Genomic DNA, 20157 nt, shown 5'->3' with positions numbered 1-20157 from the left:
GTAGTTCTTCCTCTCTCTTTATGTTGCTGCACATTCATCCATTCGTTGTGTAATTTTTCTAACTTTTCAATCGCCTTATTTTCTGTAATACCAGGAATTCTCGTTTTTTTTCATGGATGAAACGCATTTCTTACCATTTTTCTCACACTAAGTCTAATACATTTCGAACCCATTAGGTGATAGAAAAAACACACAGTACTTCTCTCACTGTAGGCAACTTTGAGCCAAATATTTCTTCACTTTATATTCCTACCAGTTCAATGTCTGAATTTAATCTTGAATTCAAGCCTTTCCTTGCTGGCCTACTCTTAGAAGGAAGATGGGACTTTCTAGTCCCAATCTCACCCAATAAAGACGTTTTATTATTATTAGTCTTAAAATGAACGTCACGTGTATTCATGGTAAACTACATAGTTATTTCACCACTTTTCTCCTTACATCCTAAACAACTTAGCACTTCCTATCCTTTGCACACTATACACAAGAACTAACTATCTCTCCACATTGATGTACATATGTGAACTGCCTCATTTCTTCTTCCTTGAATATTTCTATCTACTGTTGGAGCCCTGGAAACCCTACTGATTCCCTTCATTCCTTTATACAGTGCAACCTCTATAAAACGAGTCCCCACCATGTTCAAATAAACACTCGCTATAGTGAATTGTCCTTTACCAGAGGTGGAGCAAATAACAGCCAATATACTTATTGTGACCACTTATACAGGAACAGGATTGGTGCGGCGACAGAGAAATTTCTATCCGACAAACGTTAAGCATAAATCCAGATGAAAGGCGATGTTTTTTGCATCACTAAATTCCCTTACTTTAATAACAACTATTCAAACAATTCATATGTGCCATACTGAATAAAAATCATGTAAAGCATTGCTTTGTCAATCATTATGCCAATGCACAACCGACGAAGCCACTTTTCTATGCTCTTATTAGTGCATTTACTTGACCATTCTATTATTTTGGGATTTTCTACTGAAAATTCAAAAAAAAACTGATAAAGCTGTGTCGTGGTTAGTTAATGCCTCAAATGCTTCCATTGATGTATGTTTATTGTTCTGTTACGAGGCAGTTATGTGAAATAACGTATCATATTTGTTTTTGCAGATGAATACAGAGGAAGGTGGTAGACGATCCTGCCTCAGAAGACTTTTTCTATCATCCAATGTAATCTCTTCATTATCTACACTAAAATGTTTTCTAAGCTTGCATAATGATTTGATTAAAATTGCCGATGTTTCGAAGAAAAGGTCCATTTTAAATGTTACGTCCGCGACGTCATTGAAATAATACACAAAGTGTATCCACGACACTTCAATAAAAGCGATTTGAATTACAAATGGTAACATAAGAAAAGACATTAATGTGATATTATTTCACAAAAATATAACGCAGATATTATGCTGATGTCACTTAAGTAAAACAAAAGCGAGCTTCAAGATACTGCAACTAATATAACACACATGAGTAATATGTGCGACAAAGAAACGGAAAGGCATACGTATCTGATGGACCCTGTGGCCAACAAAACTTATGAATAAGAATTTATTGATTTGACATTCTAAATAATGACTCCGAAACAAGAAAAAGGAATGCATATACAAAAATTTTTAGTTTGTTTTGGTAAAGTTTTTTGTAGTTTATTTTAATTAAATGAACTACAAGCGCAGCATCAGCTCTTCACATATGCCATCGCTAGGGTGCATTACCTGCCTCTAGATGCATCATAAAAAGAAATAACACACACTGCAAGAGTTTTGTCGGGGAGTAGGTTGTAAAAGAGTTCGTCAGCGTTATATTATGCAAGGAATACTTCTAGATATTCCGCGAGGATTGGAGTCCTTTCTTCCATGACTTCAGGTTTACACCACAGGCATCACCAGCCATTATGAAGGGAGATGAAGCTTTTGTGCTTGAAATTAGTATAACCAACCTTCTGAACACTTGAAGTTCTTGATTCTCAACCTCTAACTGAAATACTCCGCTTTAGCCTTAGGCATAGCCCCTTTTTCTGTAGTTCCCTTAGATTAAAGTGGGCAAAACCACCCGAACAAAGCACCTAACTCTTCATGACCTGCATTCCTCAGGTGCTTTTGTTTTTTTTATTGCAAAGAGTGAATAGGAAGATAAATTAATTACACCACTCTCATATTATTCTATCAATTCCATTTTCTTGCTTAGACGTGTTTAGCGTTTTTTGGCCGTGGCATCTACCTTAAAATGCTCTCTATTCACGAAACTCACAAACATGCGGGTATGCTGCCGACTGAGGAGCTAAAACTATGGAGGAACTAAAACATTGAGAATTCGCAAATGTTAAAACCACAATATTTTCATCAAAATGAACAACTTATTTATTGAACGACAGTTTACACATGAATTTGAAACTGAGCACTCAATGTTAACTTCATTTCAAACAGATCGCCAGCAAGTACAGAGATTAGGGACTCTTGGTGAAGGTTTTCCGTCAATGGAAACTCTCGCTATGGTGAGTGCCGATACCGAAAGGGCCTCGTAAAAAAAATTTTTTTTAAATGCTAATCATTGGGTCAATTGACGGTGCCTTGGCTCTCTCGTAACGGCGAGGGTCTCGCAATAGCTCACACTCGCTTTAGTGAGCTTTCACTGTAATTCACGAACACAATTGTATCACATGCTTATAATATTTTGTACATTAAGAGCACTTTGGATCAAAGCATGCTGGAATGGTGCACGGCCATATGGCGGCAACAAATTAAGTGCGAAAAATCCACAGAGGAAAAATCATGATTTTTCCTCTGTGGATTTTTCACACTATTTGTGCATTGCGGGTGACTCCGTAAAAAGTTATCACCGTGGCTAGTCCCGGTATACTTAAATAACAAATTAAGGTTTAAGGCATCAGTACCCAGTACTTAGGACTGCATTGAAGGGTTAAAATTGACTTTGCAGGCTTTAACAACATTAATCATGACGCAAGAGGAACAGCCTGATCAATTCTGTACCACTAGCATGTAAATCTTGCCATCAGGAGCAAAGACTTTGCCGAGAGAGGGGAAGTCTCTAGTAAGTGGTGCACGCCATACCACAGCGGTGCCCTGGTGCAGGGTAGCACCCTGGGGGGTGGATTGTATTACAACGATATCTCGTAAATGATTAGAGATAGGTCAAAACAAACAAAAAATCGAGACTTAAGGACTTTACCTTTACGTTTTACTTAGGGGTAGCACTTTTTCGGCCCCAAAAAACTCAATTGAGGGTCCTCAGTACTTCGGGCCCTTGGGGCATGGGTTGCTGTTATTTAAAAGTAACCAAATTTTAATACATGAATAAAAACCTCATTTGGATCATTTTGAGACTAGGAAAACATAACCTTTCTGAATTCTGAAAAATAAGGGCCGGACTAATGTAAATTTAAAACAAAGTAATCAACAAAAATACTATAAAAACTGAAATGTGATAGTAAAGAACCTTACTGGTCCAAATACAAGGTTAAGAGAGATCCTAGGAAACAGAGACAACTGAACTATATATGTATTGCATTTCTTAGTACATGAAAAAAGGTGATAAAATGAAAGAACTCATGACAAAAGAGAGTTAAACAAACACTTGAAAATTAAGAAATCAACGCCTGATATATAATCAAATTTCAAATGAAAATATTATGTGAATAACTCAAAGAAAATCCTCACTCATTTTATTCATTAGTGAGAGAGCTTCAGGGAGAATCTTCAATTTTGCTGTTCTATTCATGAATTATGAAATTAAGGCTTTGGGGCTACAATTTATTTATTTTGCTACACCGTGGAATTTGTAAACATGAGGGTACACACGGTTCATTGCAATTTTCATTTTTGAACACAAAACCTTCCATCAATTGATACAACATAAAATATTTCTCCAATGAATTTCGTCAAGTCTTTCTCGAACAATTATACATGATAGCAAAACAAACGAAATAAAAATGCATCAACATACCAAAAAATGTAGCCAAATGTACAGCCTATTCCCAGAATAAAATGATAAAACTTGCAGTACTGTCCACAGGTTTATTAATAATAACAATGCATTTTGATGCATCACCATCAGGTCAAATAGAAACAACAAGAGAATCCACCATACCCCACCAAACATAGTTTAACTATTCTCAGAAAGCAAGAAACGTAGCAAACTGAACATCCTGACAAGACATAGACCTTCAATAAGCAAGGAAGCACTGATCCATGCAAATGAAAAAGCAAAATAGCTAGGCATACCACTAAGAAGCACTTATGAGCTTGACATGCTACACCCCATTCGAATAATAAAATAAAATTGCAAGGTATATACATTCCACACAACGTCAACTTCAATCTAATTTTGACGTAAGTTATCATTTGGTCTTTTTTCCAAATCTTTCTCACTTGTAACATTTTTCAGAGAAATAATTCTCATTCAAATTCCAGATGGACATAATCATAGAAGGATACATGGATGGGAAGAATGGCAAAGGATAGCCCCAAATGAGTCACAAGTTATAAAGGATGAAAAAGTGAAGAAATGTTTACATATGAAAAAGTTATCAGAGAGAAGAGTGAGTGGATATAAAACCAATCTTTGCATAACTTATGATGATGATGAAAACCAGAGAATAGTAACCAAGTAGAGTATAGTATTTGGCTAATAACTGAGGATTCCAAGCTGAAGCTCTGGGTAAAGCCTTTAGAAACCCCAAAACATAAATCCTCTCAGTATGAACTGGCACAATGGGAAGAAACCAGCCACGTTAATCTAGATGATTAAAAACAACTTTATAGCTTGAGCACTGAGTGAAAGACTGATGTTAATGGCAATGAATGTGAATGGCAACAATCCCAGAATATAGTTCACTCAAAGAAAATCCAAACATCATATTGTGAGCATCACTACCTACTTCTTTTTTTCAAATCTTTTTGTTAAGTTCTCAAGGGTTTACTAAAATGATAAATAAACCTGCCAAGCCCATCTTTTTGATGACTTAAGTGCACAAGCATTTATTTTTATTGTTTCCAGAGTTTCCATGTATTCCAAAAAAAATTATTTGTAGTCACTTTTTTTTAATGCTGAGACAATAATAGGCATGATTTTTAATGAGTTCATTAATATATTGGGGCCTATTACGAACGGCTCACAGCCGGGCGGTATGACTCTGCCTGCGGTGTCATACCGCCCGGAAGCGTGTTCACCGCCCCCGAGCAATTACAATTGGCCACTGATCGGTGTCACACCACGGCTAAGGAGTTGGTGTGATACCATGGCCAGCTACCCCACCAGTGTGACATCAACCCCTAATGGCAGACATTTGTTTACCTTTTTCGGGTCAAGCTGGCGTTTTTAAAACAAAATATCCGACGATAGAGACTCGGAAGTCCTAATATTTTGTGTTATTAATAATATTAATATCTGAGTAAGCGCATTGACTATAAAACTGGAGCAGTTGAACAAAAAAATTTGTAATACCTAAATAACGTAGTTGCAGCAGTCTGAGCCACGACCGTTGCAGATAGATACGTTGATTGTAAGTTGATGTTATCGACGGCACCTCATTCATTTATTTAATTAGAACAGTTTTGATATTTATTGATGTCCACTATGTTTATATGTATTCTTTTATTTCTTCATAGGTACCAGAAAATTCGTTGTTTAGGACTGCCTGTACAACTTTTGCTTGCCGCTATGAGATTTCTACGAACATCTATTGTGGCAAAAGAGTACTTTTTTCAACATGATAACTACAGTTAATCACAGTGCCAGTGGTTGTAATGCACAAAGTTTGACAAATATCTGCCAAGAGTTGTAATTATCAGTGTTCCATTATGATTGGTTTGTAAACTATGGTATTACGCTGTCGGTAAATGTCTGATAGTAATGCAAAAATTGTCAGTTGCGTGTTTACCTTCGTTATTCACCGTAGAGATGACATTTCACGATCAAGCTATCAAGTTCGAAGCTATGTGTGAAATTTATATATGCAAGTATATCAACCGTACCAACGAACAGTAGCGAGAAAAGTCACCAGAGCCACTTGCGTGGGATAATGTGAGGCTTAAAATCAGTGATTAAATAGTAGTTTTTATCATGGTGAGATCTTTCCTTGTAAGGTTTACGCGATGAATATAAGAATGGTAGTGACTTCCAGTTTATGATGATTGTATTTACCTATTTTCCATTATTTTTAATGGTGTGAGCTTCTATCATTTGTGGATTTTACCTGAATTATTGAAATATGTTACATAGTTTGTGTGTGAGTTGGCGACGGAACTGATTTGCAAGCTCACATATTTATTGTGGGCAGAGTGTTTTGCTGTGATTGTGTATTCATGAATAAACCAAAGAAATGGTGAAACTGTCACATTATATTGAAATATAATTTTCTTGGATGTAAAAGAGAATAAATATGTAGCTATGAAGAGATTAGCGGATAGGAGAGAGAAATGGAGAGCTGCGTCAAACCAATCTTAGGATTGTTGACTAATGATGATGATGATGATGATAATTTTCTTGTAACCAGAAGTGCATATCTTGCTTTATTTCTTTAAGTGTTTCTTTGATTCTCTATTGCTTTTCATAGATAACAGCCTTAAAATCATTTTTCATTATTTTAAAAGGTGCCTTTCCTGTGCTCTCTGAATTGGCATTAGTTTCCAAACCCCGTTACTTACACGAAATAAATGCAGAGCAACAGATGTTTTGTTATTCCAAAGATCTTGAGTGTTTTTGTCTGTGATTAAGGCTCTCCAGCTAAGTATTCATGACGGATTTTCATATATTTTTTAAGAATGCGCATTTTGGTCAAAGCTTTGATTGATTGGTGGTTCACCTTGCCAGTTGGCCCAAAAAATACTTCTATCGCAATTTTGCGATGGTCTGCCATGCAATACATTTGTCACTACCTGCATCTGCTAATACGTGATTTTTTGAAGATTTCTTCCACAAGTCACAGCTAATTATTGTTTTATTCAACTTTTTATCCCATAAGTATGAATAAGGGAGCAAAAATTCGTTCTATTCATAAATTTTTAAGGAGAATTAACGAAGAACACATCCCTATAAATCCAAAATACCACTATTGTTTATTTCGACTGTCAACAATATATTCGCTATTACTAACAGTTATTAGCTATACCATTTTTGGAAAGAGCTCAGAATTTTTCATACAACATCACTTCTGCCACATCGCTCCTCTCCGACCCCCAGAGAAGTTCTCTCAGCCTAGCGGTGACTCTCCGACCGTCCCATTCGTAATAGGCCCCAATATGTCAACCATAATGTGTGTAATGCTGTTGTGCATAAAAACTTGTTTTGGTCTGTTTTGTTGTTGTGCTCTGTCAGCCCTAAGGATGCTTGATAAATAAAATAAAACAGACCAGAAGTTTCTTGACAACCATTAGACCAAGCACTCAAGAAATTTAAAAAATAATCTTGTATGTATAAAGAATTCTAGTTAAAATGAATAATTACTACTCACCATGTTGTTGGTGTTCAGAGCCTTTGCTCCAGGCGAGGTGTCAAATGTGGTGGCCATATTGTCTTCGGAAGGAGGAATATTAAAGCCCATAGATGGATTTGGGGATGGAGCACTGGGGCCTTGCATGGGAAGAGGCGGTGGAACATGGAATGGCTGCTCAGGCTTTGCAGGATTCTGAAAAATAATTTCAGTTTTTATATAATTAGATAAGAGTATCACCAACTTGAGGTGGACAGCTCAACTTTTTAGGTAGCGCATTAGAGGAAAACAAACACAACAGTAAGAACATCAGATTAGATACATTTTGGAGGATTAGGAGGATACACTTATCTATGTTGGAATCAATCTCAAAAGATTTCACCTCATCCAGAGCTCTAACAAAGTTATCAATAGATTTTACCGAATTACATGCAATGAATTAAAATAATATCTGTTGATCAGACCTTTAATATATAGCGCTTAAGGCGCCATGTGAATGAATGAAGTAGTATATATATATATACATATATACAGTGGAAGCCCCTTATAACGACAGCTGTTGGGAACAGAGAAATCTGTCGCTATAGTGAGTTGTCGTTGTTACCGAATGCAATTGCATCGTCACAAAAAAATCACTCATCAGGCGTCACCACGGCTGTTTCTGCCAAGAGGCGAAAATTGCAGCATGATAGCCGTTTTAAATCATTCTTTTGAACATTTAATTCACTAATGATCATATTCACTTGCAATCTATGATCAAATCATATGTAATTATGCCGGATGCTATATGCCGAGGCATTAAGAAGTCGATTTTCATGGAGAATACATTATATGTAATGTATTAATCATGTCGATTTTAAAAGTTCCAGCATCAGACTCACACTCGTACTGAACCGTGCATTATGAGCTGTTATTATCCTTATTTCTTGGATGCTTCAAATATACATGTCATAACTACCAGTTATGGCTGTGCATCAGACTATTAAATGCTAAAACTTCGGAATCTGTTCAAAAATTCATACCTTCTATCTTTCCGAGTAGTAATGAAAATGATGGGTGGCTCCTGCAATTGGGTGACGAAAGGAGCGTGATAAAATTTTAGGGTTCCACATGAGCATTGCAATTCTATCTTTTTCAGGTTAACGGCGGAATATAGGTGGAAGTAATCTTCTTATGCTTCAAGTCTGCCTGTATGAATGGTTTACTATCGTGTTTAAAAACAGCCGACTCAAATGCTATCGGAATCATGAAACCGAATAACACCAGCATTACGGCATCTAAAAGCATATTAGTCATATCAATTATCTTCGGTGGAAAGGGTGAAAAACTGTTTAAAATAAATAGAAGAACAAATGATAAATGAAGTCCACTCTGTGTCTGTCTGTTAGCAATATTTATGTTTCGTAGAGATTCATGGAGATTCACGCAACCCGACGCAATATCAGTGGACGTAGAGACGTCTAGCGGCAGTAGCGCACACTTTTTGATAGGAATGCTGACTGGAACTGACCTGCGGCAGGATGAACACGATTTTAGTCACTGGCATTCATGCAAAATAACACGTTTATACAATTTATTGGGCGTCCAAATCAATCATCTCGGATTTTTTCATTATATTTTTATCTTGGAAACAGTAAAAATAGCATCTGATAGGACATTAAAAACATTTGTCATTTGCATCCACAAAACTTCATGTACTTATAAGTACACAGTACAATGTATAAAAGCGATAATAAAATAAATATTCTTCTCCAACTACTTGTTGGAAGACTTAAATAAAACATGAAAATAAAATAAAAAACAAAAAATAAATAAACCGCGGCAGCTTTGAAAAATGACTAGGTTACTTCTGTAGATAAATGGTCAATAAGGTTCCTCTAATAACTCTAAAAACAACTGCCTTGATAAACATAAAAATATTCTAGAACATCATTGCCTTTTAAAAATCTAACACAGAAAAATTTTCAATCGCAGATTCATTTGCTGACAAAAAATTAATCAAGTTTTGAAGAAAGATCTGAGGTTTTCAATCAAGTTTTGTCTGCTTCAGACTCCTGGTCGCACTTGCTTTGAGCAGAAATCTTTCTACTTCATTTAGTTTATTAAAATCGTCCGGTGAAGCATCACTAGCCCGGTAAACGTCAGTTATTATTTTAATGGCATGTCGCACCTCATCCACTGAAGGCATAGACACCATTTCATCCTCAGATTTGGAACTACTTTCAGCAATTACACCGTCTTCCGCAGCCGCAATCAACTCCTCCTCCGTTAACATTTGACGAACAGGCGCACATTCATCAACGGCTACGTACTCATCAAAGTCACAAGAGCCAAAATGTTCCTGAATTTCTACCTAACCATCAGGTTCATCATTTTCCCTTTGCGCTTCCTCCATAATCTCTATGGCCTCATCGTTCTGCTGGTTCTGCTCTCGAATAAATCCAGCATGCCGAAAACATGCTGATATGTGCGCTGGAGGTATTTTTTCCCAGCTTATTGATATTGCCCGCATGGCATCCAAAACATTCCACTTCAATTCTTTTAAATTTTGTCCAGGTACTCGAGCGACCATTAGTATTAAACGGGAAGATGGGTAAGCGTGTGGTAGGTATAGACCAGGTATAGACCAGTAAGATAGGATTCTGGTGGTAGAAATTGAGGCGCAGCCCGCCAACCTTGTGGAGGTCCAAGTTTACATGCCCACTAGCAATCATAGGGAGGAAGAAGTAGATGAGATGTATGAACAGCTCGAGGAAATAATTAGAGACACACTGGGTAAGAAAAATCTGGTAGTGATGGGGGACTGGAACGCGTCAGTCGGGGAAGGTAGGGATGGAAACGAAATAGGAGATTTGGATTAGGAATTCGAAACAACAGGGGCGAGAAAGTAGCAGATTTTTGCAAGAGAAACAAGTTATTCATCACAAACACGTGGTTCAAACATCATAAAGGGAGAAGGTACACATGGAAAAGTCCAGGGGATGTGGGGAGATATCAAATAGACTACATTATGGTAAGACAGAGGTTTAGGAATAGTGTGAAAAACTCGCGCAGCTTCCCCGCAGCGGATGCGGATTCGGACCACAATCTAGTGCTCATGAAATGCAACGTAAGATTCAAAAGACTTATGAAAGTTAGGAAGGCGAAGAAATGGAATGTAGAAGCCCTGAAGGGTGGATTGAGGAGAGAATATCAGGAACTAGTGGACATTAGTATACGGGAGATTGAAAGTACCAAGACGGTAGAGGAAAGATGGGATAATATAAAAACTGGAATAGTCAAAGCGGCGGAGAAGTCAATTGGTTACGTTGACAGTAGAAGGATAAAGAAGCGGTGGATAACGGAGGCAATGGTAAATGAAATGGAGGAGAGGAGGAAGTGGAAGAACGTGGACACAGAACAGGGCAAAAGAATGTATAGGGAATTGAATAATCGATTACGACATGAAACTAAGAGGGCAAGGGAGGCTTGGTGGAAAAGACAGTGTGAGGAAATGGAAAAGTTCCAGAAGGATGGAGAAGTAGGCGCCGTAGTTGTACGCCAAAGTCAAGTCGCTATCTGGCGGCAAAAGAGGACAAGCCATGTTTAACAGTAAGGCTAAAGATGGGAGAGTGCTAACCGAGCAAGAAGAGGTACAGAGTAGATGGAAGGAATACGTGGAGGACCTGTATGACGGAATGAACAGAATAGAGAGATTGACTCTAGAGGAGGAAAGTGCAGTGGAGGAGGATAATCTTGGGCCGGAGTTATTAGATTCGGAAATAGAGAGAGCACTTCGTGATATGAAGGCTAGGAAAGCAGTCGGCGAGGACAATATCCCGTGTGAGCTTCTGAAGAATCTAGGGAGGGAAGGTAAGAAAAGGTTTTTCGAACTAGTGCGCAGGATCTACGAGGAGGGATGTTGGCCGGAAGATTTCGTGAAGACGGTTTTAATTCCGCTTCCGAAAAAGAAGAAAGCTGTGGAATGCGGAGATTATAGGACTATCAGCTTAATATCGCATGCGGCGAAAGTGGTGCTGAGGATATTGAACAGACGAAGGGAGGCGAGGGCAAACGAGTATTTGGATGAAGATCAATTTGGTTTCAGAAAAGGGAAGTCAACTCGTGATGCAATAGCAATAATGAGGTCCCTCGTCGAGAGGAACCTAGAATATGACCAGGACGTATATGCGTGTTTCGTGGATTTTGAGAAAGCGTTTGATAGGGTGAACTGGGTAAAGTTAATGGATATTCTGAAGAGAATAGGTGTAGATTGGAGGGATAGACGACTGATATGTAATCTGTATATGGCCCAGACTTCGCAAGTGAGGGTAGCGGACGGAGAATCTGGGTGGGCAAGCATTGGCCGAGGTTTGAGGCAAGGCTGTCCTCTATCGCCGCTGCTCTTTAACGTGTACGCTGAAGAGATGGTAAGGGAAGCGTGGGATGAGTTAGAAGCTGGAATAAAAGTGGGAGGAATGATGTTCAAATCAGTGAGATTCGAGGATGATCAGGCGCTGATTAGCCAGTCAGCGAGGGGGCTTCAGGCTCTAGTGGATGCGTTATACGAGCGTTGCGAGGGGTATGGGATGAGGATTAATCAGAGGAAAACTAAGGTAATGCGGTTTTGTAAAGCATCACGAGCGAGGAATGTGAGACTCAAGATAAAGGTGGGTGATGAAAAACTTGAGCAGGTTGAGCAATTCAACTATTTAGGCAGTACGCTAGAGGAAGACGGATACAGTAGTAAGGACATCAGGAAGATAATTGCATTAGCGAAGGAGGCGTTCATGAACAGGAAGGAGCTTCTAAGAGGATCGTTATGTAAGAGTTTAAAGAAAAGGTTAGTGAAGAGTTTGATCTGGAGTGTAGCTCTCCATGGTGCGGAAACGTGGACACTGAGGAAAGAAGACGAGAGAAGATTGGAGGCATTCGAGATGTGGGTATGGAGAAGAATGGAGAGGGTGAAATGGACGGAGAGGAAAAGGAATTTATTTATTTATTTATTTATTTATTTATGTCACACCAAAAACAGCACTAAGGCCTTTACATTGGGCTTATAAACAAAATAAATTATATAAATATAATAATGAACATGTAAAAAAAATAAAATAATAATATCATAAGTAACAATCATTTTCAGCTTATACAACAGATACAAAGGTCAGAAAGATAGACTTTTCACTTGGTTATTAAAATTAGAGCGGGAGGCGAAGATGTCAAGAGAGGAAGAAGTATTGGAGACTGAATTGAAAATAGAAGGTAGGCGGGAAAAGAGGGATCGTTGAGATATTGCCAGACGGAAGTTGGGCTGGTGTAGAAGTTCAGTATTGCGGGTTTTGCGAGCAGGAATGCGTAGTGAAAAGAAGGATAGGAGATCACTGGATCTGAAGGACCCATTTAAGATGCGATAAAGAAATGTGATGTCTAATGTCAATCTGCGGTGGTTGGGGTGTAATAATCCAAGTGAAAGAAGTATTTCGGCACGTGAAGAGAATCTGAGGTGAGGTATGCGGTGTCGAACTATTGCTAAGAAGAAATTGAGTGGACGGTTGATTAATTTTAGTGTGGTGGGAGAAGCAGTTGACCAAATGGGGGAGCAATATTCGAGGATGGGTTGCACACATCCAATGAATACTGATTTTAATGCACTCGGTTCGGATATCTCGCTCATGCGATATAGGGTCCCAACCACTGCCATAGCCTTATTAACAACGGTTTTTATATGTTCGTAAAAGGTTAACTTTTGGTCAAAAGTGACGCCTAAATCGGAGTGGGATAAGACAGAGGGAATGGGTTGATTATTTAGTGTATAAGTGGAGGTGATAGTGCTCTTCTTCAGCGAGAAAGACATCGCAGTAGATTTTCCAGGATTCACACGCAACTGCCATTTATTGCACCAATTCTCTAGCGATTGAAGAGCAGTTTGTAAAACCAGGGAATCAGCCGCGGTGTTAACCCTTTTAAATATTTTACAATCGTCGGCATAGAGGAGAACACCACAACTAGAGGGAAGAATGTCATCAACAATGTCGTCAACGTAAAGAGCAAACAGAAGTGGGCCTAATACACTGCCTTGAGGCACGCCAGAAGAAACGGGTAAGTAAATCGACGAAAAACCTTCTATTAGAACTCTTTGGCTGCGGGAACTCAGGAAATTAGAGATTAAACATAAGAGAGTGCCATGGATATTAAAACGCGACTGGAGTTTGTGGATGAGGAGGGTATGATTAACAGAATCAAAAGCTTTAGAATAGTCAATGTAACAGACATCCAGCTGGGACCTGTTTTCGAAAGCAGAAATTATATGATGGTGCAGTATAGAGAGATTGGTCAGGCAGGACCCCCCAGGAAGAAAGCCATGCTGCGAAGGCGATATGTAAGGGAGAGTGAAATGAAGTATGCGGTTATGGATAATGCGTTCAAAGATAATAGATAAAATTGGTAATATTGAAATGGGTCGATAGTTCTCAACTATGTCCCTAGGGCCAGATTTCAAAATGGGGGTTACATTTGATTTTTTCCATTGAGAAGGAAAAATTCCAGATGAAAAGAACCTGTTGAAGATTTTTGAGATTGGAATGCAAAGACTGGTAGATGTACGATTGAGAAATAATGAACTAATGTCATCGGAACCCGTTGATTTCGCCGAATGACGAAGTGCTGGATATGGTTGGCGAGGAGAGACAGCTTATAGATGAGATACGGAGGAGACAGAACGTATGGATGGAGTTAGTGCTTAGTGGTGAGGGGATGTTGAAAATGGTGTTAGAGGGTAGAATGTTAGGGAAACGAAGGAGGGGAAGGAAAATAATAGGATTTTTAGATAGATTGAAAGAGAGTAGGCCTTACTGTGAGTTAAAGAAGGCAGTGCTGGAAGGAAAGGGAGGCTCACAGATCACTTCTTGCGTACTCCATGGAAACCTACCATAATCGGTAGAATACTATAATAATAACTCGAGCGACCAAGTAATTCACCAGTAAACTTCGGAAATTGTGTTTGAAAAGCTTAATTACTCCCTGGTCTAGTGGTTGAAGAACGCTCGTGGTGTTAGGCGGCAATAACACAATTTTAACGTTTCTTAGTTCTATTGGTGGATGGGCTGGGCAATTGTCAATGAATAATAGTACTTTTTTATTCCTTCCACCAATCCTGGCATCAAATGCTCGTAACCACTGCATGAAGATAGCAGCCGTCATCCAAGCATTTTTATTTGCTTCGTAAGTGCAAGGGAGAGTTTTAACTCCCTTAAAACATCGGGGATGGGCGGATTTCCCCACCATGAACAATTTTAACTTATCTGAACCATCCATATTGGCACATAAAAGAACAGTTACGCGGTCTTTACTTTTCTTCCCTCCTTTGCAGGGGTCCATTCGAGTGGCGAGAGTTTTGTCCCGGAGAAGGTTAAAATATATACCCGTCTCATCCGCGTTGTAAATATCGCAGGGGCTGTAATTATCCAAATAGTCTTTAAGGACCGGAGCCCAGCCTTCCACAGCATTAACGTCAACACTTGATGATTCACCGGATAGTTTGTGAAGGGATATCCCCTTCCTATTTTTATATCGTGCAAACCATCCATCCGAACACTTAAAATTGTCTTCACCAAGCCTCTCACACAAATACTCAGCTTTAGCCTTCATCATAGGGCCGGTGATAGGAATCCCTGCGGCTCTTAGCTGGCATAATCACGAGAAAAGAGCAGTTTCTAGCTGCGGATGCTCTACGGGCTGCAGGTGTTTTTGGGTGCTTGGACGCCCTTCTTTAAGCACAGCTGCACGAATTTGTTCTTTTTTCTTTAAAACAGTGAACAATGTCGATGTATTAATTCCAAATCGCCTCGCTATTTCACTCTTTGAACACTCTCCACTTTCACAATCTGCAATAATTCTCATTTTGGTTTTTAAATCCAAGAACTTGCATTTACCAGCCATGGTGCTAGCAGACGGGCGGAATAATTTTTAACCTCACTGCGGAGGCGCGGGAGGGAGATGACAAAAGAGCAATTAAATGTGTACTCGAGAAATTTATTAAGGAAAGAAGAATAGGAGTATACGGAACATGTAGACATCGACGTTAGCAGAAAAAATGCCGTTTTAAAAGCATTGAATTCCAGAGATGTGGCACGTGGTCAAAAAGTCAACCTGTCGTAATTACGAATGGCGCAAGAGAGGAATCGAGCCATTATCGCGAATACGAATTTATTTTACATTTAAATCATAGGGTTTAAAATGGTTCCTTGGGTAGCTGTCGCTAATTCGAGCTTGTCGCTATATCCCGTACTCGTTATAAGGGGCTTCCACTGTATATATATCCATATTAATTGAAAATTTGTAAATGTACTGCTTTAGATTTTTGAAGCCCAGCATTTGTTCGAGTTACACTTCAGTTGGTTCAAACTACACAATTGAATGATAAAGCAGTAGTTCAAAAACAATATCATAATATATTATATTATTATAAACACATTCTGTCCCAAGAGAACCACTATGCTTTGTAATGGAAGAAATTCAAAGGAAAGAGAAATATTTTCATCACTTTTCATGATAATTTTTGGCTCGTGATTGATCCCTCAAAAGTAGTACAGGCATACCCCGAGTTACGTATGTCTCGACTTACGTAAATCCGTACTTACGTAAGCGATAACCGTATTTCAAATGATTACGTTAATTTTCGAATGCGAGCGCGAAGAAGTAGATATTCGCTCGTACAACCTATGGTAGAAAAAATATCGAATAGTTATAGAGTTTTTTACGTGCTAAAAATAACAAAGTGACCCATTTTTGTCATTCCTCGAAGGAAAATTCATTAATTTCTGTAGAAAAATCGCTTATAAATCCCAAGTCAGCAATCAACGTGAAAATTTGCAGTTCTAGCGATGGATGTGATGGCGTATGTGGTTGCGCTCATTCCTGTACGATACAACTTGTTATACAGCAATTTCTGAAGCGCCAACGCAAAGGTTCGACTTACGTATAGTCTGCCGGAACGCATCTCTTACGTAACTCGGGGGATGCCTGTACATTGAAAACAAGCAAGCAATGACTATATTCTTTGCCTGCAAAATAAAATCAAATTTTCCTCATTGCTATTTATCCATTTTCATCCATTCTTTCCGCAATCAAAAATTAATGACTTCAACTTCCCTAATAGATCAAATAAAGATCTACCAGATCCAGAATCAATTTTGCAATCTCTTCATTTTGCTTAACAGTTACTGTCCATATGTGCAGGCTAAGCCAAACAGTTACCTACTACAGTTATCAAATTTGGCTTGTAAAAATGATTAATATCATACAATACCACCGTTTTCAGTAGGGTAGATTGGAAAATCTTTTTTGTTAACTTGTCACCGGAAAAAAATGGGTGGAAGTGAGTCGGAATAAAAAGCGAAGCTTTTAGGACCACATGGTCAAAACCAAAAAAGGCATTTGGAGGCAAGTGGAGCAGTTCCACAATTTCTTTAAACCACGGCAAAAAAATATTTTAGTCCCTTACGTTACAATGTTTATCAGATAATTAACTAATCACTCCATTCAAATCCTAGCAAATACTTCATTCACAAAGGTGACCTTCAAGGACAATAAATGCAGAGAAAGATAACAATGATAGCTTATCAACGGGTTCTATTGAATAACAAGAGGTATCTGCATTTGTATGATCCTTTTTGGATGTCCAAGTGACTTTAGAAATCTTAACAGAAGAGAACTTAATATTTCCACAATATTTTACTGCCCAAAATCACAGGCAGTGAGCCCTAGGTTTGCCAAGTCACCACTCAAATCCTTAGAAAAAGAGTAAGATAGTCAATGTAATGTCATTACCAAAGATAATTACAAGAATCATCAGCAGAGGAATAAAATTATGAGCAAAAGAGTAGCTGGATGTGGAATGATTCGAATTCAGAAAAAGCAAAGGCACAAGAGAAGAAATAATAGCCCTTTGGCTCCTCAGACGGAAGAAAGTGGAAAAGAACAAGAACATTCATTGCATATGTGGACTAAGAGAAAGCATTAAACAATGTTAATTGGCATTCAAGGCTCGCAATCCTGAAAGAAATTGGAGTGCTTTTTTCTCAGCATACCAGAAATTCACCAATCTCATAAATAATTTCTAATCTGAGTCCACAAAATTCATGACCACAACCTTGTTTGGACAAGAAAAGAACACCAAAGAGAAAAGCCTTAATATGTATTATTAATAAATGCAATTTTGAACCTAACAGCTTAAGCAATCAAAAATACACCGCCTCTTCCCATGCTTCAGCTACCCTAATAGTTCACAAAGTTGGTTCATGCAAGCAGTTCACTTAAAATTGGCATCACAGGCAAAGACAACGTGTTTTGGAAGTGAATGAATTTTTATAACCAAAAGTTTATTATTAAGTAACTAAAGTCCCTCCACTACTGGAAATTAATTGTATAAATTTAAAATTGGATGCCATTTTTCAATTTTGGAGAGTCCCCACCAAGTGATAGTGATAACGTAGTTTGAGTAGGTTTTACTGATTCAAACAATGCTTACTGTTGATTGAAAATTCAACTATAATTTCTAATGAGTTGCATCAAATTTAAGAAATAAAAGTGTTGAAGGCCTTAATTTAATTTGAGCTACATCATTTGGGAAAATGTTTGATACCATGGGTCATGAATTGCTAATCTCGAAATAGGAAGTGGTTGATGTATCCCCAATGGTGACAGAACTTATTTGGTCGCACTTGAACAACAAACAGCAATATGTGGTATTTAAAAACTATATATCAGGACAGGAATGGGACATACACAATGTATGAAACAAATTAGTACAGGTTCTACTTTCTTTTGGTCCATATCGCATGATTATATGGTGCATATTCACGTTGATCATGTGTCGATGCATTTAGACATTAACACATGTTAATGTATTGACAGTATAAACTTTGGCCTTTAATATTGCCTTTAAACAGGATATGCAGTTGACTGCCACCAAAAATAGTTTGTAACAATAAGTTCAAGTGGATAGCCAAATCCAGAGCTATGGTTCTTCGAATACAGCATATCAAGGATTCCTAGATGCATGTCAGTGATTGATTCAAAACATTTTCTCACCATAACAGAGACTCACCAGTCCGCAATTACTTACCGGATAGCTGAATGGCTTAAAGTTAGCGTCTGGCTTAAAATCAGAAGAAGGCTGAGGCATTGCAGGAGGCTGTGGGTACCCAACAAATCCAAATGGGTGAGGCGCTCCTGCTCCCATGCCACCCAGGTTATTCTTGTTGTTCTCGCCAATATCTATCAGAAGTGCATCAACGCCAAGAGACTGGTCATCCTTCATCACCTGAGGATTATAAATATTATATTTATTCATAGAATCTTGGCTAATAGAAAATCTCAAGTCACAAACAGAACTCACCTGAGGATCAGGCTCATATTCAACGTTGTAATTCTTCGCTATTTCGATCATATACTTTTCAACTAAAAGCTTCGGAGGAGACTGAACGCTCATTTTATGTTTCAGTTTCTCGGATATTGTCGAGACGCCTTCCTCTCGGCATGCCTGGAGGGAAACAGTAAAAAACCTAATCATCAAATGCTCAGCGTGTGCGTTAATGAGACACCTAATGAACAGATCACTAAGTACGAACACAATACAAATTTGCAACATATGACCGTAATTCATTCATTATGACTGGAATTCCAACAATACTGAAGGTAAACTCCACACCTGGGCGTACTGCTTTCCATATTTCGCAGATAATTGATCAGCAATGACATGCAACTCAGCAACATCGGTTTGCATCCTAGGAGCAACCCATATTAGACTTGAAATGGGCTCCGCAAGACCATCGTCGAGAACCCTTGAAATACCACAAGTAAAATTAATCACAACAAAGGCAGCTGTAGGATTTTCCAATGCAACAATTAATGATGATGTCATAACTCACTTCATTTGTTGAATTAATCCATATCTTGCCAAAAGCAAATCACAATACATTTCAACCACTTCCATTGCCTCGACCATATAATCCTCCCTTATTATATGTTCCACCCTGATTTTAGCCCTTTCATACTTGCCCGCAGCAATGTAATCAGCAATTTCCTTCCGAGCTTTCTGTGCCAATTCCGTCTTTTTCTTCTCCAGCAGTCTTAGTCGGTTTATCGCTAATCGAAGGTTAGTCTTCAGCTTAGCATAATTCGGACCTCCAGCAAACATTTTGATTACAGAAATTCACTGATGAGAAGACCAAATAACTGTCCGATTACTCAATCACTATTTACAATTCCGAGAGGAGTGTGCCCCTGACTCATATCACGCATTATATTGTGTCATTTGTTACAGGTATGCAATGCGGTTCATGCGGCAGTGCGGCATCACCGCATCACTGTGCCGCTGCGCCACGCTGCGCGGTGCGCGTCGAGGGAAGGAGCAGCCCCCTCCAACTCCCGGCCGCTAGGTGGCCCCAAAAGCTCCGTGCGAGGGAATCGCCGATAGATGGTGCTAGTGGGTGTTTGCGCGTCCAGCATTACGAAATTGCATTGAACCAAATACAATACTTGATCGCTGGAACAACGAATTTAAAATGCCTTTAACTGAATTGAACACTAAGAAGCAATTTAATAGCCTTTTAATTTCATTGACAGCCAGTTAGAAAGTCCATGTACAAAAAACATTGCCTTTACAAGAAATTGAAAATGAGATGTTGTCGTCTGCTAGCAGTCGTATTTTATTAGCTC

At 38.6% G+C, this 20157-nt stretch overlaps 1 protein-coding gene across 2 annotated transcripts in view; it reads right to left on the bottom strand.

Annotated features, from left to right (window-relative positions):
• Positions 1-19759, bottom strand: part of LOC124160215 (IST1 homolog) — a 28964-nt gene extending 9205 nt beyond the window's left edge. Inside the window, exons 1-5 of one of the 2 annotated variants that reach the window (XM_046536022.1) lie at positions 19368-19759; positions 19148-19280; positions 18836-18979; positions 18563-18760; positions 7480-7653 (exon numbers count right to left, since the gene is read on the bottom strand). In XM_046536022.1, coding sequence (XP_046391978.1) covers positions 7480-7653; positions 18563-18760; positions 18836-18979; positions 19148-19280; positions 19368-19636 — 918 coding nt within the window. In that variant the 5' untranslated portion in view covers positions 19637-19759. The remainder of the gene's footprint in view (positions 1-7479; positions 7654-18562; positions 18761-18835; positions 18980-19147; positions 19281-19367) is intronic. The other variant, XM_046536020.1, reaches the window with a different exon arrangement.
• Positions 19760-20157: the final 398 nt, after the last annotated feature.

Source organism: Ischnura elegans, chromosome 6 (genome assembly GCF_921293095.1).
Source record: "Ischnura elegans chromosome 6, ioIscEleg1.1, whole genome shotgun sequence".
Classification (NCBI taxonomy): domain Eukaryota; kingdom Metazoa; phylum Arthropoda; class Insecta; order Odonata; family Coenagrionidae; genus Ischnura; species Ischnura elegans.
The sequence above is the reverse complement of the archived record's forward strand: the minus strand, read 5'-3'. Positions and strand labels throughout refer to the sequence as shown.